The following is a 27,010-nucleotide window of genomic DNA, read 5'->3' as shown; positions in this document are numbered from 1 at the left end:
CAAGACTGAGATCGAGAGATTTTTGGGCACTAAGGGAATCAAGAGATATGGGGATAGGACGGAAAAATGAAGTTCATGTATAAGATCTTATTGAATGGCAGTGAAGGCTCGAGGGGGAGGGTTGTATGTTGGAGTTTGTTGCACTTCGGAAGTTGGCTACAGAGCGGGTGGTGATATGATTTTTTGAGTAAGGGCAGCCAGATGTCATTCTTGAGTAGGCCGCTATCTTGGGGGATGGTGTGGTGTTGGTAGATCTCCATGGCGTCCCTGACACATCTAGTATGCTGGTGTGTGATGGATGAGAGAAGTTTTGAGTTTGATCATTCGTTGTGCCATCTGGCTGCCCCTACTCAGGAATCATACCACCACCGTGGGTTTCCGCCGGGTGCTCCAGTTTCCTCCCACAGCCAAAGACTTGCAGGTTGATAGGTAAATTGGCCCTACTGTAGGTAGGTGGTAGGAGAATTGAAGGGAGTTAGGGATGTGGTAGGAAATATGGGATTAATGTAGGATTAGTATAAATGGGTGGTTGATGGTTGGCACAGACTCGGTGGGCTGAAGGACCTGTTTCAGTGCTGTATCTCTCTATGACTGTATGGCCTACTCCTGCTCCTACGTATGTTCTTATTCTCTACTTGACTAACAGCACTTTTATTTTTATTTGGTCATGGGATGTGGGCGTCACTAGCCAGGCCAGCATTTATTGCCCATCCCTAATTGCCCTTGAACTGAGTGACTTGTTAGGCCATTTCAGAGGGAATTTAAGAGTCAACCACATTACTGTGGGTTTGGAGTCACATGTAGGCCAGACCAGGTAAGGATGGCAGATTTCCTTCCCTAAAGGGCCTTGGTGAAACAGATGGCTTTGTACAACAATTGACAATGGTTTCATGGTCACCATTAGACTAGCTTTTTACATGGAGATAATTAAGAAAATAGAATATCTCCTTACCAACACAACATTTTTGGCAGCCTTTTGTATCTGGAATTTTTGTAGATACTGCAAACTTTCTATAAAACAAATGTAAGAATTAGATGATTAATTCATACAATCTTTATTATATACATTAATAAGTAATAACAGTTATAAGCTATTAGCATATGGAGTCAAGCATTGATTTATGATGATCAAGCTCGACAGCAAGTGTCAACAATCTAACATAATCCTCTACTTGCCCAATATCCAGTTCCACCAGACCCTGGATAGCAATCAGTAGCTACAATCCCGACTGATTTTAATTCCCCTAATCCAGAGGCATCAAGACCAATTGCAGAGCACCTAACTGGCGCCCCAGCTGAGATAAACTAAGTCAGGATGTTTGGGAGTGAACCTGGTACCGCAGCACTACACCACTTGATGCATTTATCCATTAAACCTAGGGGATTTCACCAACATTTGGATCTAAGCATCACGTTTTAAATTCTGAAGGAGAAGAGAGAATCAAAAAAGTAGTTAAATTCTTGTTAGCAGGAAGACACAGAAAATAGCACACAATATTATAAAAAATTACCTTCCGCCTTCGCAAAGCATAAAGTACAAAAACGCTTCTGGCCGACCTTAATTATTTATTTATTTAGAGATACAGCACTGATACAGGCCCTTTGGCCCACCGAGTCTCTGCCAACCATCAACCACCCATTTATACTAATCCTACATTAATCCCATATTCCTACCCCATCTTCCCTCAATTCCCCTACCACCTACCTATAACTAGGGGCAATTTATAATGGCCAATTTACCTATCAATCTGCAAGTCTTTGGCTGTGGGAGGAAACCAGAGCACCCAGCGAAAACCCACGCAGTCACAGGGAGTACTTGCAAGCTCTGCACAGGCAGTACCCAGAATTGAACCCGGGTCGCTGGAACTGTGTGGCTGCGGTGCTAACCACTGTGCCGCCCTAAAATTTTAGAAACTGATATTTGGGCCAGATAGTTTGCACAATTATGACACAGAGCATCACTGCACCTAGATGACGATGACAAGAATGACAAAGCCAACAGCTTGTCATTTAATTTATTCATTCATGGGATGTGGGCATCACTGGCATGGCCAGAATTTATTGCCAATCTCAAACTGCCCTTGAGAAGGTGGTGGTGGTGACAACTGAGTATCTTGTTTGACCATTTCAGAGGGCAGTTAAGAGCCAATCACATTGCTGTGCGATTGGAATCAGATATCGGCCAGATCAGGTAAGGGCAAATTTCCTTCCCTAAAGGAGATTTGTGAATCAGATGGGTTTTTGCGACAATCCAGTAATTAAGATAGTCACCGTTACCGATACTAGCTTTTTATTTCAAATTTATTTAATTAACTGAAGTTAAATTCCCCAACTGCTGTGATGGAATGTGAACTCGCATCTTTGGATCATCAGTCCAGGCCTCTAGAATACTAGACCAGTAATATAACCACTATGCTACCATACCTGTAGCTATATAGCACCTTGAATGCAGTAAAACATCCCAAGGTGCTTCACCAGAACATTATCAAACAAAATTGGACTCAGACACAAGTCTTAAAGGAGGGAAAAAGGTAGATGGGCAAAGAGGTTTAAGGGAGGGAATTCCAGGACTTAAACTGCTGAAGGCATGGACACCAATGGTGGAGTATCTAAAATCAAGGATGCTCAAAAGACCAGAATTTGAGGAGAACAGATATTTAAGGGTTGCAAGGCTGGAGACAATTACCAAGCGAGGAAGGGAAGAGTTCATGGACAGATTTGAGAACAAGGATGAGAATTTTAAAAAACTGAGACATTGCTTCATCAGGAGCCAATGTAGGTCTGCAAACACAGGGATTTAGTACAGATTAGGGTATGGGTAGCAGAGTTTTGGATGACAATAAGTTTACAGAGGGTAGAATGTGGGAGGCCAACCAGGAGTGTGTTGGAATAGTCAGGTTTAGAGTTGGAACGGCATGAATAAGGGTTTCAGTAGTAGATGAACTGGGGCAGTGGTTATGTCGGGCGATGTTACGGAGGTGGAAATAGGTGGCCTTAGTGATGGTGTGGATGTGTGTTCGGAAGCTCATCATGGGGTCAAATATGTCACCAAAATTGTGCACAGTCTGGTTTATTCTCAGACAGTTGCCAGGGAGAGGGATGAAGTTGGTAGTCTGGGAACGGAGTTTGGAGTGGGGACTGAAGAGGACGGCTTTGAGTCTTCCCAATATTTAATTAGAGGAAATTTCTGGTCATCCAGTATTGGACGTCAGACAAAAAGTCTGATTATTCAGCATCAGTGGAGGAGCCGAGAGGGTAGAGCTGGGTGTCGTCAGTGAAAACTAATACTGTGCTTTTAGGTGATGTCGCCGAGGGGTAGCATGTTGATGAGAAATAGGAAGGATCAATGATAGACCCTCAGGGGTAATACAGTGCAGGAGCAGGAAGAGATGCCATTGCAAGTGATACTCTGACTACAATTAGATAGGCAAGAAAGGAACCAGGTGAGTGCAATCCCACGCTGATAAACAAAAGTGATGTGGCGTTGGTGGAGGATGGTGTGGCCAACCACGTCAAAGGCTGTAGACAGGTCGAGAAGAGATAGTTCACGTTTGTCACAGTAACATAGGATGTCATTTGTGACTTTGATAAGAGCCATTTTGGTAATGTAGCAGAGGCCGGAACCTGATTGGAGGGATTCAAAAATGGAGCTCCGAGAAAGACAGCACGGTTGTTTTTCTGATTCGAGGAAGGCGTACAGTGGGGTTCTCCAAGGGTCATACTAGGACCATTACTTTTCTTGATAAATATTAATTAGCTAGATTTGCGTGTGCAGGATACAATTTCAAAATTTGCAGATGACACAAAACTTGGAAGTATAGTGAGGATAATAGTGATAAACTGCAAGGAGACATAGACAGATTGGTGGAATGGATGGACACCTGGCAGATGAAACTTAATGAAGAGTGAAGTGATACACTTTGGTAGGAAAACAAGGAGAAGCAACATAAACTAAAGGGTATGACTCCACAGTGGATGCAGGAACAGAAAGACCTGGGGGTTTACGTGCACAAATATTTGAAGGTGGCAGGGAAGGTTGAGAAAGTGGTTAAAAAGGCAAACAGAATTCTGGACTTTATAAATAGAGAGATAGAATACAAAAGTAAGGAAGTTATGATGAACCTTTATAAAACACTGGTTCAGACTCAACTGGAGTATTGTATCTAATTCTGGGACCACACTATAGGAAGGATGTGAAGACAGTGCAGAAAAGATTTACAAGAATGATTCCAGGGATAAGGGACTTCAGTTATATAGATAGATTGAAGAGACTGTGTGTCTTCTCCTTGGAGAATGTTGAGAGGAGACTTGATTGAGGTGTTCAAAATCATGAGGAGTCTGGACAGAGGAGTCAGGGAGAAACTGGTGGTAGGATCGTAAACAGGACGACAAAAATTTATAGTAATTAGCAAAAAAACCAAAAGGCAACATGAGAAAAAAAATTATTTATTCAGCGGGTCATTATGATCTGGAATGCACTGCCTGATAGGGTGGTGGAGGCAGATTCAATCATGGGTTTCAAAAGGGAATTGGATAAACACCTTAAGGGGAAAGTACTTGCAGAGCTACGGGGAAAGGGCTGGGGAATGGCAGTAGTTAACTTGCTCTTTCAGAGTGCCGGCAAGGGTTCAACAGCTGAATGGCCTCCTTCTTTGCTGTAACCATTCTATGGTGCTATTTGGGAGGCGACATGTTCAAGGACTTCTGATAGGAAGGGGAGATGGCATGGTAGTTTGCAAGAACAGTGGTGCCAAGGGTTGTTTTTTTGATGAGAGGGGTAATTATGGACGATTTCAAGGAGAGAAGGGAAGAGAGAGAACCATTGACAATGTCAGCTAACATGGGGACCAGGAAGAGAAGCTGGGTGATCAGCACTTTTATGGGAATAGGGTTCAGGGAACAGGTGGTGAGTTTCAGGGCCAGATAAGCTGGAGGGGGCATGAGCTGGGATAGTAGAGAAACTAGAGTTCAGGGCTAGAGCAGGGGGCAAATGACAGAAGATAAATGCAGGGCAAGTCAATGTAGCAAGAAAATAAAGCATGCCTTTCCTGCAAAACTGAAATAGATTGCATCTGAAAGAGGTAATTTTTTTCATTCATTCATGGGATGTGGGCGTCATTGGCTGGACCAACATTTATTGCCCATTCCTAACTGCTGTTCAGAAGATGGTGGTGAACTGCCTTCATGAACCGCTGCAGTCCTCAGTGTGTTGGTACACCAATGGCGCTGTTAGGAAGGGATTTCCAGGATATTGACCCAGAGACAGTGAAGGAACGGTGATATAGTTCCAAGTCAGGATGGTGTGTGGCTTGGAGGGGAACTTGCAGGTGGTGGTGTTCCCATGCAGCTGCTACCCTTGTCCTTCTAGGTAGTAGAGGTCATGGGTTTGGAAGGTGCTGTCGAAGGAGACTTGGCGAGTTGCTGCAGTGCATCTTGTAGATGGTACACACTGCTGCCACTGTGTGTCAGTGGTGAAGGAAATGAATGCTGAAGTTGGTGGATGGGGTGCCAATCACACGGGTTGCTTTGTCCTGGACCCTGTCAAGCTTCTTGACTGTTGTTGGAGCTGCACCCATCCAGGCAAGTGGAAGGTATTCCATCACACTCCTGACTTGTGCCTTGCAGACGCTGGACAGGCACTGGGGAGACAGGAGGTGAGTTACTCACCACAAAATTCCTATCCTCTGACCTGCTCTTGTAGCCACAGCAGCTATGTGGCTGGTCCTGTACAATTTCTGGTCAATGGTAACCCCCAGGATATTGATAGTGGGGGATTCAGTGATGGTAATGCCATTGAACATCAAGGGGAGATGGTGAGTTTCTCTCTTGTTCAAGATGGTCATTGCCTGGCACTTGTGTGGCACGAATGTTACTTGCCAATTATCAGCCAAGCCTGGATGCTATCCAGGTGTTGCTGCATATGGACATAGGCTGCTTCAGTATCTGAGGAGTCACGAATGGTGCTGAACATTGTGCAAACATCCCCACTTCTGACCTTATGATTGAAGGAAGGTCCATTGATGAAGCAGCTGAAGATGGTTGGGCCGAGGACACTACCCTGAGGAACTCCTGCAATGATGTCCTGGAGCTGAGATGATTGACCTCCAACAACACAACCATCTTCCTTTGTGCTAGGTATGACTCCAACCAGCAGAGCGCTTTCCCCAATTCCCATTTACTCCAGTTTATCTAGGTCTCCTTTATGCTATACTCGGTCAAATGTTGCCTTGATGTCAAGGGCAGACACTCCCCTCATCTCTGGAGTTCAGCTCTTTTGTCCATGTCCATGTATTGACAAAGGCTGTAATGAGGTCAGGAACTGAACAGCCCTGGCGGAACACAAACTGAGTGCCAGCGAGCAGGTTATTGCTGAGCAATTGCCACTTGATAACATTGTTGATGACCCCTTCCATCACTTTGCTGATTATCGAGAGTAAACTGATAGGGCAGTAATTAGCAGGGTTGGATTTGTCCTGCTTTTTGTGGACAGGGCATACTTGGGCAATGTTCCACATTGCCGGGTAGACGCCAATGTTGTAAGCTGTACTGAAACAGCTTGGAAAGGGGTGCGGCTAGTTCTGGAGAAGTCTTTGCTACTATTGCCGGAATATTGTTAGGGCCCATTAGCCTTTGCAGTATCCAGTGCCTTCAGCTGTTTCTTGATATCATGTGGAGTGAATCAGATTGACTGAAGACTGGCATCTGTGATGCTGGGGACCTCAGGAGGAGGCAGAGGTGGATCATTCACTCGGCATTTCTGGCTGAAGATGGATGCAAATACTGCAGCCTTGTCTTTTGCACTGATGTGCTGGGCTCCCCCATCGCTGAGGATGGGACATTGGTGGAGCCTCCTCATCCTGTTAGCTGTTAATTGTCCACCATCACTCCTGACTGGATGTGGCAGGACTTCAGAGCTTATATCTGATCCGTTGGTTGTGGGTTTGCTTAGCCCTGTCTGTTGCATGCTGCTTCTGCTGTTTCACATGCAAGTAGTCCTGTGTTGTAGCTTCACCAGGCTGACACCTTATTTTTTAGGTATGCCTGGTGCTGCTCCTGGCATGCTCTCCTGCATGCTTCATTGAATCAGGGTTGGTCCCCTGGCTTGATGGTAATGGTAGAACGGGAGATATGTCAGGCCATGAGGTTACATATTGTGGTTGAATACAATTCTGCTGCTGCTGATGGCCCACAGTGCCTCATGGATGCCCAGTTTTGAGTTGCTAGATCTGTTCGAAATCTAGCCCATTTAGCACAGTGGTAGTGCCACACAACTGTGGGCGGCACAGTGGCGCAGTGGTTAGCACCGCAGCCTCACAGCTCCAGGGACCCGGGTTCGATTCTGGGTATTGCCTGTGCGGAGTTTGCAAGTTCTCCCTGTGTCTGCGTGGGTTTTCGCCGGGTGCTCCGGTTTCCTCCCACAGCCAAAGACTTGCAAGTGGTAGGTAAATTGGCCATTGTAAATTCCCCCTAGTGTAGGTAGGTGATAGGGAATATGGGATTACTGTAGGGTTAGTATAAATGGGTGGTTGTTGGTCGGCACAGACTCGGTGGGCTGAAGGGCCTGTTTCAGTGCTGTATCTCTAAATAAAAAATAAAATAAACACAATGGCGGGTATCCTTTATCTTCACAAGGACTGTGCGGTGGTCACCCCTACCAATACTGTCATTGACAGATGCATCAGTGGCAGGTAGATTGGTGAGGACAAGGTCAAGGCGGTTTTTCCCTCTTGTTGGTTCCCTCACCAGTTGCCGCAGACCCAGTTGAGCAGCTATGTCCTTCAGGACTCAGCCAGCTCTGTCAGTAGAAGAGCTATCGAGCCACTCTTGGTGATGGACATTGAAGTCCCCCACCCAGAGTATATTCTGTGCCTTGCCACCCTCAGCTCTTCTTCCATTGGTGCTCGACATGGAGAAGCACTGACTCATGGCTGAGGGGTTGCGGTAGGTGGCAATCAGCAGGAGGTTTCCTTGCCCATGTTTGACCTGATACCACGAGACTTCAAGGGGTCCAGAGTTAATGTTGAGGACTCCCAGGGCAACTCCCTCCTGACTATCACTCTGCCACCACCTCTGCTGGGTCTGTTCTGCCGGTGGGACAGGATATACCCAGGGATAATGATGGTGGTGTCTGTAATGTATGAATCTGTGAGTATGACTACATCAGGCTGTTGCTTGACTACTCTGCGGGACAGCCCTCCCAATTTTGGCACAAGCCCCCAGATATTTGCAAGGAGGAGGAGTTTGCAAGATCGACAGGGCTGGGTTTGCCGCGGTCATTTCTGGTGCCTAGGTCAATGCCAGGTGGCCCGACTGGTTTCATTCCTTTTCCTTTCCGCTTCGTAGCGGCTTGATACAACTGAGTGGTTTGCTCGGCGATTTCAGAGGGCATTTAAAAGTCAACCACATTGCTGTGGGTCTGAAGTCACAGGTAGGACAGACCAGGTAAAGATGGCAGATTTCCTTCCCTAAAAGACATTAGTGAACCAGATGGGTTTTTACAACAATGAACAATTGTTTCATGATCACAACTAATAATTCCAGATTTATAATAGAATTCAAATTTCACCATTTGCCGTGGTGGGATTCGAACCCATGCCCGCACAGCACTAACCTGGACCTCAGGATTACTATTCCAGTGACATTACCACTACGTCACCCCTTCTCCTATATCCTCGTCACATGACAGCTTCTTAAATTTGTACTTGTTCATATAGTGGACATTGTGGCATACTGCAAAAGGACATCATTGCATTTTTCTTCTGACTCCCCTTTTCAGTTTCAACAAGGAAGAGTAACTTGCTCTCTGCCATCTGCCAATGCCACTGTCCAACTAGTCACTGAGCACCTTGCCTCTGATCTCCCTCCTGATTGAACTACAGGGAAGTACCTGGCTTCCATCTGGTGATATCAAAGTCAAGAAGTGCAACTTCTCATATGGGTCACTATGGTCACAAATCCATATTCTAACATTCTGTAAGCTCAGTCAATGCTGCAAGCACACCTACTACCTGGTACTTTTAACCATTCCTCCCCTACTGTACTGATATCAAGTAAACTTTCCTCTTGTTTCCTTCAAAACTGCAAATATACCACAAACTCTTGCCCCGACCTACATCATTGTGTTGAAACAAATGTCTCTCAAAATTGTAAAACTTCTTAGTTTGCTCAGTTTTTCCTTTATCTTATGCTATTCAGGTTTTAAACTCCAAGTTTGACCTCACCTCATCACTGCTTCGCAATTTACTAGATTTCTTTTGCTTTTTATTTAACCTTGGTGATATCACTTTTGTAAGGGTTGGTACATAATGCAGGATTCCACATGTAGTGTGAGCTCTCAGAGATAAGCTGTAGTTTTGCTGGTTTGACAGAACAGTGAAGGGGTCTCGAGGACTTCAACAAGCTGGTATTGGCAAAGACGGGGTCCAAGGTAGAGAGACAAATCCTAATAAAGCTCTATATAGGTGTGTTCATTCTCTTGTATAAATAAGTGAGACACTGGATGAAGGGTGTGTCTTGATCTGGTTGGGACAGACAGAGATTGTCACCAGGAGCTCCCACAAGGTATCCCCGCTTGTGACTACCTTATCATTATACAGGAATGTGTTTGCTTGACTGCTTAATTAAGATCCATTTTAACGCACTCTAATTTCCAAACCATCTTGGACAGTTTATTCTAACAACTTTGATTTTACAATCTAAAATACTAACATTGATGCTATTGGATAATTCACAATTGCACACATCAACTAACTGTGGCATTTGATTTCAGTGCCCCTCAATTTCTTACTGCATCACCCAAAACAAATTCTTTAAACCCAATGAGCATGGAAGAATCTCTTCTTACCTTGGAAGTATTCTGTCAGGAAGTCTATATGCCGGAATAGAGACGGGCAATTTTTGCATTTGTCTCGCATACTCAAAAAGACCCAACAAATTGTGAGAGTAAAGTTGGGAAGCTTTTCCTAAAAAGTAAAAGAAAAATTCCTTTCAAGCAACAGTATACCACTTCAATAAATGTGTAGATAATAGTTGATATTCATCAGATGAATAGACAGTAGCTTGTTAAGGAATTCTTGGTTTATATATTTATCTTTGATTTCAGATTTGAGAGAACACTCAAAACCTGTGGTGAATGAACTTTTAATGCTTACTTCATTTTGTTGATACTGAATGTCTTAGCTGCATCTTTGTCCTGTGGTGTTTTTATATCTGCTCAGAAGAACAAATCACATTCTCCTTTTTGTCCAACAGTGACCCTTGTGAATGTAAATGATTATGTGGCACAGCAGATAAGTTTTACACCTGAACTTGATGTTTGCAATGACATACCTACAGGCAAGTTAGAGACATCAGGTCAGGTTCTGATAAAAGGTCACTGACCTGCAACGATAATACTGTTTCTCTCTCCTCAGATGCTGCCTGAACTGAGTATTTCCAGCACTTTGTTTTTATTTCAGATTTTCAGTATCTGACTTTTGTGTTGTGCGAGAGAGACATCAGTGTTTTAAATAAATGAAAATAGTTCTCCGATGTGAGAGAAAGACACGTTTGCAAACAGCAAAGAATAACTAACCCAATGCAATCTAATAGGTAAAGCTTATTGTTTAATTTTGATGAAGGTGAAAGACCAGAGAGGTCTTCCAAAAGGAGCAAATTCAGATTTCTCTCTGATCTCCTCCCACGAAGTAACCAAACAAAATTTTTGTGAACAAACTGAACAATTCTCAATTCTGAACACTGATGTACTTCCAGAAGAGCTTCAGAACCAGCTATATTTTCTAGGATTATTGATGCCTCCTGTCCAAGATGGACAGGGCTCAACTCCTATGCTAACAGGTGGAGAATTTAATTTGAAGAATGAGGACTGGACAGGATCTGCCGAAGAAAGGAAATGTTACTCACTCTGAAGGAGAAGCTTCTTTGCAGACATTTATTTGTTAAGTCTGAACCTGCACAACTGATATTTTTAAAAGTCATTCTCAGGGTGTGGGAACCAATGGCATTTATTACCCATCGCTAGTTGCCTGGTGGGTCTTCTCTTGAACAGCTGTATGATGAAGGTGCTCCCACAATGCTGTTAAGTAAAGTTCCACAATTTTGACCCAGCAACAATAAAAGAACAGCAATATATGTTCAAATCAGGATGATGTGTGCCTTTGAGGGGGGTGCTTGGAGAGGAACTTGCAGATGATGGTGTTCCCACACACCTACTGCCCCGGTCCTTCTAGGTAGCAGAGGTTGTAAGTTTGGGACACGCTGCCGAAGAAGCCCTGGCGGGATTTACAAACTGAAAACTTCAAGTGCTGTTCCCCATATTAGGTCCCTTTCTCATGTAAATCTCAGTCATGTAGATGTTATTATAATGGGACATTACTTAGGACAAGGTATTTAGAGGAACCGAAGGAGACAAAGTGGTTCTTCCAACCTGATAAAACACAATTTCCATTTAAGCATACATAAACATAGTTGATTTAAAATGGGGTTGCTGCTACCATAGGAGACAAAGAAACAGAGTACTGTGACCCCAATACTTGCCAGAATAAATTTAGCAGACAGAGAACACGTGAAAGGAAAAATATTTCAGGATCCATTCTGGCACTTGCCTGACCTTAGTTTTCTTTGTAACAAATGAATCAAAGACACTGAAGACAACAAATGAACAACACTTCCCATTAAAGTGCACTCTATGCTCAGCTTTAAGATGTGAATGAGGGCAGAACAAAGGAATCATAAACTGAACCTAATATGATTTTAAGAAGGGATCTGTGATTGGCAGCAATCTGATCCTTCAAAAGACATCTCACAATCAAAATACTTTAAAAAAAAAAATCCAAACTTTACATGTTCTTCAAGAAATATCAAAGTCCTCCGAGGTCAGGGTTAGCCCAAAAGATGCAGCGTAAAGCTTCTCTACTCTGCCCCAAAAATGTGCCTCAGTCCAACCTAGAAAAAGACCTCTACTGCATCATTGCAACATTTATTCATTTCCTATACTATCCACTTTCTAATGAGCTTGCCAGATTAGGAGTTGATTTTGAGAGCTGGGGCCATACTAACTAGAAATTAAATTGAGACTTGGCGGCTTCGGTTGATTAGACACGTCCGCAGGATGGAAGATGGTCGCGTACCCAAGGACCTTCTGTATGGTGAGGTAGCCAGGGCCAGATGACCAGTGGGCACCCAAAGCTCTGCTTCAAGGATGTTTCCAAGCGTGACATGAAGACCCTAAATGTCAACTATCATGCCTGAGAGTCACTAGCTGACGAAAGAGGGAAATGGCAACACATCCTATGGACTGGAGTACACTACCACAACGACCAGTCCTCCAGCAGCTTGGCAACAGGTGCCAACGTCAAAAACAACAACTCACAGTATCACTCGGCAGCTTCACATGCAGCACTTGCGGCAGAATCCACCTCTCAATGACTGACCTTCACAGTCATCAGCAAAGGTGCACCAATATGAGACACCCCAGCTAAATGGATTGTTTGCTGCGTGACCATCATCTTTTGAAGGTGGAAGGACACTGACCAATTACTTTAGATGTGACCTTTACTACTGCCAGACAAATGAAATTTTCATTGAACTCCTCTGGGCTGGATTCAAACTGATATTCCCAAGACAAAAGACAAGCATCTAACTCCCAGCACCACACAGTCCCCCTAATCATGAACATTTTAAAAACCTCCTCCAGCCCTACAATCCTCCGCGATATCTGCACTCCTCCAAATCTGGCTCACCCAGATTGTAATTGCTCCATCACTGGTGACTGTGCCTTCAGCCGTCAAGGCCTGAAACTCTGGAATTACCTCCACTATATCTCTCTGCCTCTCCACACTCCTTTAGACGCTCCTTAAAGCCTAACTCCTTGACCAAGCTTTTGGTCCTTAGCCCTAATATCTCATGAGGCTTGGTGCCAAATTTTGCTTGATAATGCTCCAAAGAAGCACCTTGGGGCATTTCGCTAAGCTGAGAGAATTATATAAATACAAATTGTTGTTGCAGCAACTAATTTGTACACAGCAAGCTCCCGCAAACAGAAAATGCAACAATGACCAGATAATCTATGTTAGTGATGTTGATGGGAAATTGGGCAGGACACCAGGAAGAACTCCCCCGCACAAAATAGTGCCATGGGATCTTTTATGTCCACCCAAGATAGCAGAATGGATGGGGCCTCGGTATAATGTCCCAACTGAAAGATGTCACTTGCAACACTCCCTCAGTACCATAATCAACCTGGATTATGGGCTCAAGTCTGTGAACCTACAGACTCAGGCGAACATGCTTCCACCTGAGCCACGGCTGACAGAAGGACTCCCGTTTGCAAACTTCGGTCCACACCAGGGTCATACAGATCAACAAAGCCCAAGGCTCATACTGTATTGAAAATAACTGAACTGTATTGCACTTTATGTAATGTCAAATTTGAACTGTTACGTAATGTACTTCTGCAAAATTTTATGAACAAAGTATATTTTTTTGAAAAACAAAGACCAAGGCTCAGTCCTAGTCTGCACTGAAATTGGCCTTAGGTGCCCAGACGTGGGGGAGAGAGATAAGCAGTGTTCCGCTGCATCTTTTTAAGAACGACTTTGTCCATCCTTCTTTCCTATATCTTAATTAGTTCATCACTGTAGCTGTTTGTATAAAGTTATGCTCGACTACACACCCGCTTTTGCACATGGAAAATTAGCCAAATGTTTTGGTTTTAACAAGTTTGCGTGTTATAAAGACTCATGGGAGGGGATAATATTCAAGAGTCCTGAAAACATGTGCTATTCAAATTGAAATTTAAGTCAACTAGTAAGTGTCTGAAGTATGCTGCCCCTCAGTGAGATCATCCAAAAACACAGCATCAGTTTTCACATGTATTCTGGAGACACCCAGTTTTACCTTACCACATATCTCTCAACTTTTCTACTATCTCTAAAATCTGACATCCAGTACTGAATGAGCAGAAATTTCCTGCAATTAAATATTTGGAAGACTGAAGCCATTGCCTTCGATCTCTGCTGCTAACTTTGTTCCCTATCCACCGATTCCACCCTTTCCCTGGTAACTGTCTGAGGTTGAACCAGATTGTTTGTAACCTTAGTGTCATATCTGACCCCAAGATGAGCTTCCAACCACGTATCTGCGCCACCACCAAGACTGCCTATTTCTACCTCCGTAACGTTGCCCGACACCGTCCCTGCCTCAACTCATGCACTGGTGAAATCCTCTTCCATGCATTTGTTGACATTAAACTTGACTATTTCAACACACTCCTGGCTAGTCTCCAATATTCTGTGCTCCATAAACTTGAGGCCATTCAAAACTTTGCTGCCCATATCCTTACTTGCAACAAGCCCTGTTCACCCAGCAGCCCTGTGCTTGCTGACCTATGTTGGCTCCCCATTAAGCAATGCCTCAGGTTTAAAATTCTCACACTTGTTTTCAAATCCGTCCATGGCTTCACCCTTCCCTAACTGGGAAATCTCCTCCAGCTCTACAGCCCTCCAGAATATCTGTGCACCTGTAATTCTGGTCTCTTGAGCACCCAAATTTTAATTGCACCGCCATTGGTGATCATGCCTTCAGCTGCCAAGGCACCAAGCTCTGGAATTCCCTCCCGAAACCTCTCCACCTCTCTTTCATCCTTTAAGACACTCCTTTAAACCTACCTCTGACCAAGCTTTGAGTCATCTTCCCTAATATCTCCTTATGCAGCTTGGTGTCAAATTTTACATTCTAATGCTCCTGTAAAGCGATTTGGGATTTTTTATTCTGTTAAAAGTGCTATATAGATATAAGTGGAAAAGGAGGTCAGGACTATTGTAGTCAAGATTTCTTTTTCTTCTCCCCGTTCTCACTAGAGTGCTTTCCTTAAGTTGTCAACTTCTCTGATGCAGTGGTGTATTTTCGATTTCGAACAGATCTAGCAACTCAAAACTGGGCATCGATGAGGCGCTGTAGGCCATCAGAAGCAGAATTGTATTCAACCACAATCTGTAAACTCGTGGCCTGGCATATCCCCCACTCTTCCACTACCATCAAGCTAAAGGACCAACCCTGGTTCAATGACGAGTGCAGGAGGGCATGCCAGGAGCAGCACCAGGCATACCTCAAAATGAGGTGTCAGCTTGGTGAAGCGACAACACAGGACTACTTGCATGCCAAACAGCAGAAGCAGCATGCAATAAACAGGGCCCACACCAACGGATCAGATATAAGCTCTGCAGTCCAGTTGTGAATGGTGGTGGATAACTAAACAACTGACAGGAGGAGGAAGTGGCTCCACAAATATCCCCATCCTCAACAATGGGGGAGCCCAGAACATCAGTGCAAAAGACAAGGCTGAAGCATTTGCATCCATCTTCAGCCAGAAGTGCCGAGTGTATGATCTATCTCAGCCTCCTCCTGAGGTCTCCAGCATCACAGATGCCAATCTTCAGTCAATCCAATTCACTCCACGTGATATCAAGTAACGGCTGAAGGCACTGGATACTGCAAAGGCTATGAGTGATGACAAGATTCCGGAAACAGTACTGAAGAATTGTGCTCCAGAACTTGCCGCGTCCCTAGCCAAGCTGTTTCAGTACAGCTTACAACACTGGCATCTACCCGGCAATGTGGAAAATTACCCAAATATGTCCTGTCCACAAAAAGCAGGACAAGTCCAACCCAGCCAATTACCGCCCTACCATTCAACTCTTGATCATCAGCAAAGTGATGGAATGGTCGTCGACAGTAGTATCAAGCGGCACTTGCTGGTTGTGGCTGTTGAAGGTCAGTCATCTCAGTCCCAGGACATGATTGCAGCAGTTCCTCAGGGTAGTGTCCTAGGCCCAACCATCTTCAGCTGCTTCATCAATGACCTTCCATCCATCATAAGGTCAGTAGTGGGGATGGTCGCTTATGATTGCACAATGTTCAGCACCATTCACAACTCCTCAGATATAGAAGTAGCCCATGTCCATATGCAGCAAGACATGGACAATATCCAGGCTTCGGCTGATAAGTGGCAAGTAACAGTTGCGCTACACAAGTTTCAGACAATGACCATCTCAAACAAGAGAGAATCTAACCATCTTTCCTCGATGTTCAATGGCATTACCATCACTGAATCCCCCACTAACATCCTGGGGGTCACCATTGACCAGAAACGGAACTGGACCAGCCACATAAATGCTGTGGCTGCAAGAGCAGGTCAGAGGCTGGGAATTACATGGCGAGTAACTCACCTCCTGTCTCTCCAATGCCTGTCCACCATCTACAAGGCACAAGTTAGGAGTGTGATGGAATACTCTCCACTTGCCTGGATTGGTGCAGTTCCAAAAACACTTAAGAAGCTCGACACCACCCAGGACAAAGCAGTCCACTTGACTGGCACCCGATCTACCATCGACGCACATAGGCAGCAGTGTGCATCATCTACACCATGCACTGCAGCAACTCACCAAGGTTCCTTCGACAGCACCTTCCAAACCCATGACCTCTATCACCTAGAAGGACAAGAGCAGCAGATGCAGGGGAACAACATCACCTACACGATCCCCTCCAAGCCATACGCCATTTTGACTTGGAACTACATCGCCGTTCCTTCACTATTGCTGGGTCAAAATCCTGGAACTCCCTTCCTAACAGTACTGTGGGTGTACCTACACCCCTAGGACTGCAGCAGTTCAAGAAGTCAGCTCACCACTACCTTCTCAAGGGCAATTAGGGATGGGCAATAAGTGCTGGCCTAGCCAACAATGCCCATATCCCCCAAATGAATAAAAAGAATTTGAAAGAAGCTGACATCTATATGTTTCATAAACAGCCTCACTCAGGAGGTTTGAGCTACTGAAGCACAAAGATGGCTTTGACTACTGACCAGCTGTCACCAGAAAAGTTGTTTTTTAAAAAAAATTCATTCATAGGATGTGGGCGTCACTGGCCAGGCCAGCATTTATTGCCCATCCCTAATTGCCCTTGAGAAGGTGGTGATGAGCTGCCTTGTTAAACCGCTGCAGTCCATGTGGGATAGGTACACCCACAGTGCTGTTAGGAAGGGAGTTCCAGGATTTTGACCCAGCGACAGTGAAGGAACAGCGATATAGTTCCAAGTCAGGATGGTGTGTGACTTGGAGGGGAACTTGCAGGTGGTGGTGTTCCCATGCATCTGCTGCCCTTGTCCTTCTAGTTGGTACAGGCCGCGGGTTTCGAAGGTGCTGTCCAAGGAGTGTTGGTGGGTTGCTGCAGCGCATCTTGTAGATGGTACACACTGCTGCCACTGTGCGTCGGTGGTGGAGGGACTGAATGTTTGTAGATGGTGTGCCAATCAAGCAGGCTTTGTCCTGGATGGTGTCGAGCTTCTTGAGTGTTGTCGGAGCTGCACCCATCCCATCCAGGCAAGTGGAGAGTATTCCATCACACTCCTGACTTGTGCCTTGTAGATGGTGGACAGGCTTTGGGGAGTCAGGAGGTGAGTTACTCGCTGCAGGATTCCTAGCCTCTGACCTCCTCTTGTAGCCACGGTATTTATATGGCTACTCCAGTTCAGTTTCTGGTCAATGGTAGCCCCTAGGATGTAGACAGTGGGGGATTCAGCAATGGTAATGCCATTGAATGTCATGGGGAGATGGTTAGATTCTCTCTTGTTGGAGATGGTCATTGCCTGGCACTTGCATGGCACGAATGTTACTTGCCACTTATCAGCCCAAGCCTGCAAATTGTCCAGGTCTTGCGGCATTTCTACACAGACTGCTTCAGTATTTGAGGAGTCACAAATGGTGAACATTGTGCAATCATCAGCGAACATCCCCACTTCTGACCTTATGATTGAAGGAAGGTCATTGATGAAACAGCTGAAGATGGTTGGGCCTAGGACACTACCTTGAGGAACTCCTGCAATGATGTCCTGGAGCTGGGATGATTGACCTCCAACAACCACAACCATCTTCCTTTGCGCTAGGTATGACGCCAACTAGCAGAGGGTTTTCTCCCTGATTACCAATTGACCTCAGTTTTGCTCGGGCTCCTTGATGCCAGACTCGGTCAAATGCTGCCTTGATGTCAAGGGCAATCACTCTCACGTCACCTCTCGCGTTCAGCTCTTTTGTCCATGTTTGAACCAGGGCTGTAATAAGGTCAGGAACTGAGTGGCCCTGGCAGAACCCAAACTGAGCATCACTGAGCAGGTTATTGCTAAGCAAGTGCCGCTTGATGGCACTGTTGATGACACCTTCCATCACTTTACTGATGATTGAGAGTAGGGGCGGTAATTGGCTGGGTTGGACTTGTCCTGCTTTTTGTATACAGAACATACCTGGGCAATTTTCCACATTGCAGGGTAGATCCAGTGTTGTAGCTGTACTGGAACAGCTTGGCTAGAGGCGCAGCAAGTTCTGAAGCATAGGTCTTCAGTACTATTGCCAGAATATTGTCAGGACCCATAGCCTTTGCAGTATCCAGTGCCTTCAGTCGTTCCTTGATATCACGTGGAGTAAACCGAATTGGCTGAAGTCTGGCATCTGTGATTCTGGGGACTTCAGGAGGAGGCCAAGATGGATCATCAACTCGGCACTTCTGGCTGAAGATTGTTGCAAATGCTTCAGTCTTATCTTTTGCATTGATGTGCTGGGCACCCCCATCATTTTGGATAGGGATATTTGTGGAGCCACCTCCTCCAATTAGTTTTTTAATTGTCCACCACCATTCACGATTGGATGTGGCAAGACTGCAGAGCTTAGATCTGAACTGTTGGTTATGGGATTGCTTAGCTCTGTCTATCGCATGCTGCTTACGCAGTTTGTCACGCAGATAGTCCTGTGTTGTCGCTTCACCAGGTTGACAACTCATTTTGAGGTATGCCTGGTGCTGCTCCTGGCATGCTCTCCTGCACTCTTCATTGAACCAGGGTTGGTCTCCTGGCTTGATGGTAATGGTAGAGTGGGGGATATGCCGGGCCATGAGGTTACAGATTGTGGTTGAGTACAATTCTGCTGCTGCTGATGGCCCACAGCGCCTCAAAGATGCCCAGTTTTGCATTGCGAGATCTGTTCGAAATCTATCCCATTTAGCACGGTGGTAGTGCCACACAACACGAAGGAAGGTATCCTCAATGTGAAGGCGGGACTTCATCTCCACAACGACTGTGCGGTGGTCACTCCTACCAATACTGTCATGGACAGATGCATCTGCGGCAGACAGATTGGTGAGGACGAGGTCAAGTATGTTTTGCCATTTTATTGGCTCCCTCACCACTTGCCGCAGACCCAGTCTAGCAGATATGTCCTTTCGGACTCGGCCAGCTCGGTCAATAGTGGTGCTACCACGCCGCTCTTGGTGATGGACACTGAAGTCCCCCACCCAGAGAACATTCTGTGCCCTTGCCACCCTCAGTGCTTCCTCCAAGTGCTGTTAAACATGGAGGAGTACTGACTCATCAGCTGAGGGAGGGCAGTAGGTGGTAATCAGCAGGAGGTTTCCTTGACCATGTTTGACCTGATGCCATGAGACTTCATGGGGTCCAGAGTCGATGTTGAGGACTCCCAGGGCAACTCCCTCCCTACTGTATACCACTGTGCCGCCACCTCTGCTGGTTCTGTCCTGCCGGTGGGACAGGACATACCCGGGGATGGTGATGGCAGAACCTGGGACATTGTCAGGTATGATTCCGTGAATATGACTATGTCAGGCTGTTGCTCGACTTGTCTGTGGGACAGCTCTCCCAACTTTGGCAGAAGCCCCCAGATGTTAGTAAGGAGGACTTTGCAGGGTCGACAGGGCTGGGTTTGCCATTGTCAATTCCGGTGCCTAGGTCGATGCCGGGTGGTCTGTCTGGTTTCATTCCTTTTTATTGACTTCGTAGCAGTTAGATACAACTGAGTGGCTTGCTAGGCCATTTCAGAGGGCATGTAAGAGTCAACCACATTGCTGTGGGTCTGGAGTCACAGTAGGTCAGACCAGGTATGGACAGCAGATTTCCTTCCCTAAAGGACATTTTCAGCGCATGTTAACGAGAGAGTACACTCTGCATCAGCTTAGCTTAGCTACCATCACCCATTGGGACTTTGCAAAGATCTTGGGCTGGATTTTGTAATCGCGCCGCTGTACACAAAATGTCAGCTGTCACGCATGTGACTCTCGCAGACGCGCCATCACTTACCATAATGACGGCGGCCGTCCCCCCCCCAATCACATGGCAGAAGCGGCATTGTCAATGGCGTGAATGGCATTACCTGATGTTGGATCAGGTGCTGGCTGCCAGCCCTGCATTTACTCTCCTTGCATTCAATGCCAGTTTGTTGCAGCAACACTTCTTTGGTTTGCCGTCAGTTTGCATCTCAGCAAACATCCCCCTGGGCATCACTACTAACATGGCAGACGCAAAAGCAAGGTTGGCCCAATGGTTCAGTGATGCCTCCCTGCTGATTCTCCTTCAGGCTGCAAGGGAGAGGTGACAGGTCCTCTTCCCCAACGGTGGCAAAGAGGTCCTCCCGCCTGACCAAGCGAGCCTGGACGGAGATCACAGAGGAGGTTAGTAGCCATGAGGTCACCGTCATAACTGGGTGCAGTGCAGGAAGAGGGTCAATGACCTCCTATGCTTAGCCAAGGTAAATTGAGTGGTTCCACATAGTTTGCTGCGATCTGCTTGCCCACAAGCATAAATGCGCATGGTTGACACAGCCATTCTGATGATAGGAAAGTCATAGCGTAATGAAAGCAGAATACTGACTGAATAAGTGAGACCAGTCTCCTTCGTTTCTATCTTAGCCCAATTGAGACCCATGACAGATAGAGTCAGTATGAGAGCAGCGACAACCCCAGGTGCAGAAGAGGGGCCCATGACAACATTGACGTACTGTGGAGACATCTGGAACTTAACTATAACTGCATCCTTGATCTTTCAGGAGAAGAGTGCCCATAACAGGGAGGCGGCCAGGACCGGTGGCAGGGTGCCCGACCTGCAGCCTCCATCTCAGGCTGAAGAGGCACCGCTGGAGTTAGCTGGGAGCCAAGGAGCACGTTCCATATCGGACGTCGAGCTCAGGTCCCAGTTGAAGAGAGTGATTATTGACAAACACACAAAGAACCAAAATTACATTTTATATAGTAACGCAATGCTGTCATCATTGCGACATGTGTACCATAACACCTAAATGTCTGTTCTTCACATTGTATCTTGGAGGACAGCACTTGCAAATGCTTGAAGACACAAAGGAAATGACGACAACCTCTGAGGACGAGCATTACTTGGGGAATGCACCATCCCATGACACCCCTGCACCTTCCACCAGCACAGATACGCTCACCCGCCTGGCATTACAATCAGGGTCACAAGCTGGTGACAGCACCACACACATGCCCGAGCAGTTGGCTGTGGCTGAGGCTGAGACAGCCGAGGCCTCTGACAGTCAGAGGACTGAGCGTGTCCAGGTACATGCTCAGCCACAGGGTGGTGATGAACCTCTAGTGTCGACAGCACAGGGCATGCTGGAGTTGCAGGGAGAGGTAAGGCAACATCTGGCGGAGATGCCAGAGGCCATGCGCAGCCTTGACCAGACGATGGAGGAGTCAATCCATGCCATGACTGCTGCCATGTTCCAGGCATGTGAGTGCATGGCTTCATCAATCCAGAGGTTGGAAACCCTCAAGGAGAGCCACATTCCACAGATGTGCCCTGTCCTGCAAACTCTCACCTTGGCCATGACTTCAATTCAGCAATGGCAGGGCAAGAGAAGGATCAGGATAATGGAGTGTGTTCCTGCTTCTAGTCCTTCTCCGGAGAGAAGTGAGATTCCAACGAGCCTTCAGCGGAGGAGGAGAGGCTGCGCTCCACATCTGGGGTCCCCTTTCAGTGTTTCGAGTGTGGACATGGGCTCCTCAGCCCCTCCACCAGTGAGTCCAGCTCCATCAGCCAGGCCTCAAGTACTCAGAGGACGACCGCTGAAGTCATCCTAGGCCAAGGGGCAGCCTGATCAGCAGCCTGCCTCCAGTCCAGCTGCTAGCGCAGAGGTAACATCGCGAAGGAGCACTCGCAAGCGTATTAAAAAGCCATCCTGACACATGGGTATTCATGGGTGAGACAGGTGTCATGTTTAGTATAATTAAATGTGTTTTTCCTGCCAATCATCACCCTTTATTGTCTGAAAACCACAGTCCGCCATGGAGCGATTCCATGTCTTTCAAATACATCATAAAACCTTACAGTATTGCCAAAATGACCACGGACATCATTGGCATGCCAATATGCATGACGTTTAATTGCACAACTGATGTCACATGGGCAACAGCTCAGTTTGTTGCTGCCTGTCTTGCTGGAGAGGCAAATGTAACAGAGGCAGAGGACTTGAGACTACATGCATGATGGTGAGTTTTGTTAGTAAACATATTTATTAAACTTTATGGATTGTGGAAACGTGCAATTATCAGTCTCTACCTTGTCTCCCTTGCTTGCTGCTCACCATGTCTGGCCTCGATCACCGCTCTCTGATTCCCATGAGTGCTTGGCCTTGTGTGCCCTCTGTGTCCCCATCAGAGGATATCTCATGTTCACGTACTACATCATCTTGCAAGGTACCAGACTACAATGATGCGTTACTGTAGGGCTCCACCAGATCTATCGAGACAGCAGAACAGCATCTTCAGCATACCGCTGGCCTGCTTGACGATAGCTCGGGTGGAGCCGTGACAGGCGTTGTAACACTCTTCTGTGACATTACTGGGGTTTCTCGCAGGTGTCAGAAGCCATGTCATCAAGGGGTAACCCATATCCCTAAGAATCCACCCCAAAGGTGAGCGGGGGAGTGAAAAACTGTGGCACCTGGGACTGGAGAAGCACTTTCTGTGGTTACACACTAGTTGGACATTGATTGAATGAAACCCCTTTCTGTTTATGAAGGCGGCTGGTTGGTCCGTGGGAGCCTCGATGACCACATGTGCAGACGATCACACCTTGGACCTGTGGGATTCCTTCAATGGCCCCAAATCCAATGGTCCTCTCAGCGTGACTCAGGGTCAATCCTGTAGCAGACATAGTCGTCAGCCCTCCTGAACAGATCAGTCACCTCCTTGATGGGGCTGTGCGCTGCAGATTGAGAGGCCCCACATGTCGCCAGTGGATTCCTGGAATGATCCAGAGGTATAAAAGTTTAGCGCCATAGCAATTTTGAGGGCCACAGGCACAGGGTGACCACCAAAACCCATAGGCTGCAACCATCACTCAGTGCGCAGAGATGTGAGACTGCCTCTCTGGACATCCGCAGTCATCTCTAGCACTGGCTCGCAAACATCCGCAGGGATGTCATCCCAGTCCTACAGACACACAGGCGCATCTGGGCTCCTCGCTGCCTTGTTGGCTGCTGCAGCTCACATCTAGGAGCTTCCCCTTGAGCCGCACCTGCCTCGGGCCCGCCTCCGGCGGAGATGCCTCACCACAGCAAGGGGATTCAGAAAAACAGGGTGAATCATACCCATCTCTATCCTCCTTATAACTTCAAATTCCTTCAAACGATCAAGTACATCTACCTGAGCAGAAATTTGTGTTCATTTCTGGTTCTGCAGTATTCCGACATGAGCTCTATGGTATGGACTGATGTTGCCTTCACAACTTTTAAATAAATGCGAGCCATCATGACCATCAGAATACCATCTGAGCTGCCTGCACTGGAACCCCGAAATAAACAAGCTATACAGTTTCCAAGTTCTGCCCTGATTCTTCGGCCCCCCCTCCACCATAGAACCTGCCTTCAAACCAAGCACAATATTCAGCTCCTTGAGACAACACAGAGCAAAACATCCTGCACCATTTGCTACCTTGTGCTGTAGAAATTACCTGCAAGTTTCCATAATTGTTGAGGTATCTTTGCCCAAGAGATTTAGGCTACAGCAAATCCCATAAACACATTACCTCTTTAAATATTTCATGTCAAAATTTCTCACTCTGACACATGGGTATGACAAAATAGCAAATTCTTTAAAAAAAAAATCTTGCATCAACTAGAACCTCATTCTATACCTAGGAGTCAGTTAAGCATTTGGCTCTAAATAAGTTGCCAACATAGTGAATAGAAAAACAGTCTGAATAAACATTAGGAATTTTCACATAATGGCCTCGATATACTTATGTTGCAAATGATCTTGATCCACAAGAATGCAAATTTCATCAAACTGTCTCGAATTTACCTACCTCTTTTAAGTTTAGACTTATCTTTGCTTTGATTTATTAGATTTTTTTTTAAACAAATATTGATTTTTCTATCAGAATTTAAGTTTTGGAATGATGCACCCCTGCCCCCAACTGCAATCCATCCTCAGCTTGTCACTAACAGTAGGAATTCTACAATGGTTCCATTGCTAACAGCAAGGGTGGGGAAATGGGGACAACTTCAAACTATTCAAAAATTTTCTCATAAGACACAAACCCTGGAAAGCAAGGGAATGCAAATTTCCTAGCCCACTGAATAACTGTCTGACCATGAGAAACCGAAGCAGCATTAGAACTTTTTGAAGTTATGCACCCTCTAATGTGCAACCGAGGTAATCCTGGACACATGGGCTGGTTCCCCCCCACACAAACAAAAAAAATCAAAACATTAACACTCTGCACCACATGGAATGGTTGAGGCACGTAGCATAGATAAATGCATGAAAGAGAAAGGAAGAGAGACAGATGTTGATAAGGTGAGATGAAGTAAGGTGAGAGGAGGCTCATGTGGAGTGTAAACACCGGCATAGACCAGTTGGGCCGAATGGCCTGTTTCTGTGTTGTAAAATTCTATGTAAATTCAATAAAAAATTGTTCCTTCTATAAAAATGGGGAGTACTCTGAACAACAGGTACTCACCTAGACTGACTTTTCCCTGCAAGTAAAAAAAACTCCAGTCAGTCCTAGGGAATCTCAAGGATATGGGAGAAACTCAACTACCTTAGGGATAAAATCTAAAAATGTTATGTCTTGCTCTCAGTACAGTTCAAAATATAATGTAGGAATTAGATGTGAATATTCATTCTTAGACACAACTTTTAATAATGTAACTGAGCACGGTGTAACTTTTCCCTAATCACCAAAAGGAAATCAACCACACAATGATAATACATAGAGGACTAGAACCTTTACTTGTTTCAAATAGCAAAGTGGCACAAAGTGACTGATGGAGTTGCTGGGCAATATTTTTTTTTTTTAATTCTCTGGCAAGGCCAGGATTTATTGCCCATCCTTAATTGCCCATCTCAATAATGATTAAAGGGAAACATGGACATGCTTTTGGGGTTCATCAAGTGGAAGTTACATTCAATGACACTTATGATCAAACAGCAAAAAACTCAAAATTGTTCTAAATGTGGGCTAAGTTCCCAACCCAATGAGAGCTGCATGAAGGATACATGGCAAGAGATAGTATTCTGTTGAAAGCTTTATAAAGGGGATCAAACCGGAATTTTGCTCTATGATCTGGTTTATTCAATTTTTTTGCAGCTCACTTAGAGGATTCTCTATGCATGGGACATAGAATATACCTATAACTAGCCAGGGTAAAATGGAACCAAAGTTTGACAGGAAAAACTAACAGATAATGGGTGATTTTTAAGAAAGAGAAATTTCAGGCAAGGGCTAGGTACATTCCAACAAGAGGAAGAGGTAGGGGGGCCAGATCCAGGGCTGCTTGGAAAATGAGGGAGATAGAAAATATGATGATACGAACAAAAGAGGGTGTATGATGCACGGCAGCTGAATCCTTCAAGCGAGAGGCAGGCCAAACACAATGAAGGGCAAGTGAAGAGGAAAATAAGCCTGGCAAAGAAAGAATAAGAGAATAGAATGGCAGTTAAGATAAAAGGTAACCCAAAAATATTCTAGCAGAATGTAAATAGTAGGCAGATAGTAAGAAGTGGGGTAAGACAAAAAACGTGCTGTATGCTTAGAGATGCAAGGCAAGGCTAGAATACTTAAAGAGTACTTTGTATCGGTGTTTACTAAGGAAGAGGATGCCGACAAAGTATCAGTAGAAGTGCAGATGGTAGAGGTAATAGGTGAGGTGAAAATTGACAGGCAGGATGTACTGGAAAGACTGGATATGCTTGGAGTGGATAAGTTGCCTGGTCTGGATGGCTTGCACCCCAAGTTGCCAAAGGAAGTTGAGGTGGAAATAGTGGAACGGCTTGCCATAGTTTTCCAATCTTCCCTGGATACGGGGTAGGTGCCAGAGGATTGGAAAGTGGCAAATGTGACACCCTTATTCAAGAAAGGGTGTAAGGGCATTCCAAGTAACAACAGGTAGGTCAGTTTAACATCAGTGGGGGGTAAATCTATAAAAACAATAATCAGTGAAAAATTAACAGGCACTTTGAGAGGCTTGAGCTAAGTAAGGGCAGAAATAGCAGGAGTAGACCATATGGCCCATCGAGCCTGCTCTGCCATTCAAAACAATCATGGCTGATCTTAGGATTCAACGCCACTTTCCCGCTCACTCACCATATCCCTTGTTTCCCTGAGACACCAAATATCTGTCTATCCCAGCCTTAAATGTATTCAGCGACAGAGCATCCATAACCCTCTGGGATAGAGAATTCCAAAGATTCACAACCCTTTGAGTGAAGTAATTTCTCCTCATCTCAGACCTAAATGATCAGCCCCTTATCCTGAGACTGTGCCCCCATGTTTTAGAATCTCCGACCAGCATAAATAATCTCTCCGTGTCTACCCTAGCCAGCCCCTTTAGAATCTTGTATGTTTCAGTGAGATCACCTCTCATTCTTCTAAATTTCAAAGAATACAGGCCCAATTTACTTAGTCTCTCATCATAGGACAACCCCCTCATCCCAGGGATCAATCTAGTGAACCTTCGCTGCATTGCCTCCAATGCAAGTATATTCTTTCTTAAATGCGGAGACCAAAACTGCACACCGTATTCCAGATGTGGTTTCACCAAAACCCTGTACAATTGTAGCAATACTTCCATATTCCTGTACTCCAGTCCCCTTGCAATAAAGGCCAACATGCCATTTGCCTTCCTAACTGCTTGTACCTGCATGTTAACTT

General features: G+C 45.6%; 1 protein-coding gene across 6 annotated transcripts in view; it reads right to left on the bottom strand.

Moving 5' to 3' along the window:
* Positions 1 to 27,010, bottom strand: part of map4k3a (mitogen-activated protein kinase kinase kinase kinase 3a) — a 316,653-nt gene that overhangs the window by 19,034 nt on the left and 270,609 nt on the right. For all 6 annotated transcript variants that reach the window (XM_068044552.1, XM_068044553.1, XM_068044555.1 and 3 more), the window contains 2 exons: positions 9,845 to 9,962; positions 953 to 1,011 (listed from right to left, as the gene is read on the bottom strand). In XM_068044552.1, coding sequence (XP_067900653.1) covers positions 953 to 1,011; positions 9,845 to 9,962 — 177 coding nt within the window. The remainder of the gene's footprint in view (positions 1 to 952; positions 1,012 to 9,844; positions 9,963 to 27,010) is intronic.

Source organism: Heterodontus francisci, chromosome 13, assembly GCF_036365525.1.
Source record: "Heterodontus francisci isolate sHetFra1 chromosome 13, sHetFra1.hap1, whole genome shotgun sequence".
In the NCBI taxonomy this organism is placed as follows: domain Eukaryota; kingdom Metazoa; phylum Chordata; class Chondrichthyes; order Heterodontiformes; family Heterodontidae; genus Heterodontus; species Heterodontus francisci.
The sequence above is the reverse complement of the archived record's forward strand: the minus strand, read 5'-3'. Positions and strand labels throughout refer to the sequence as shown.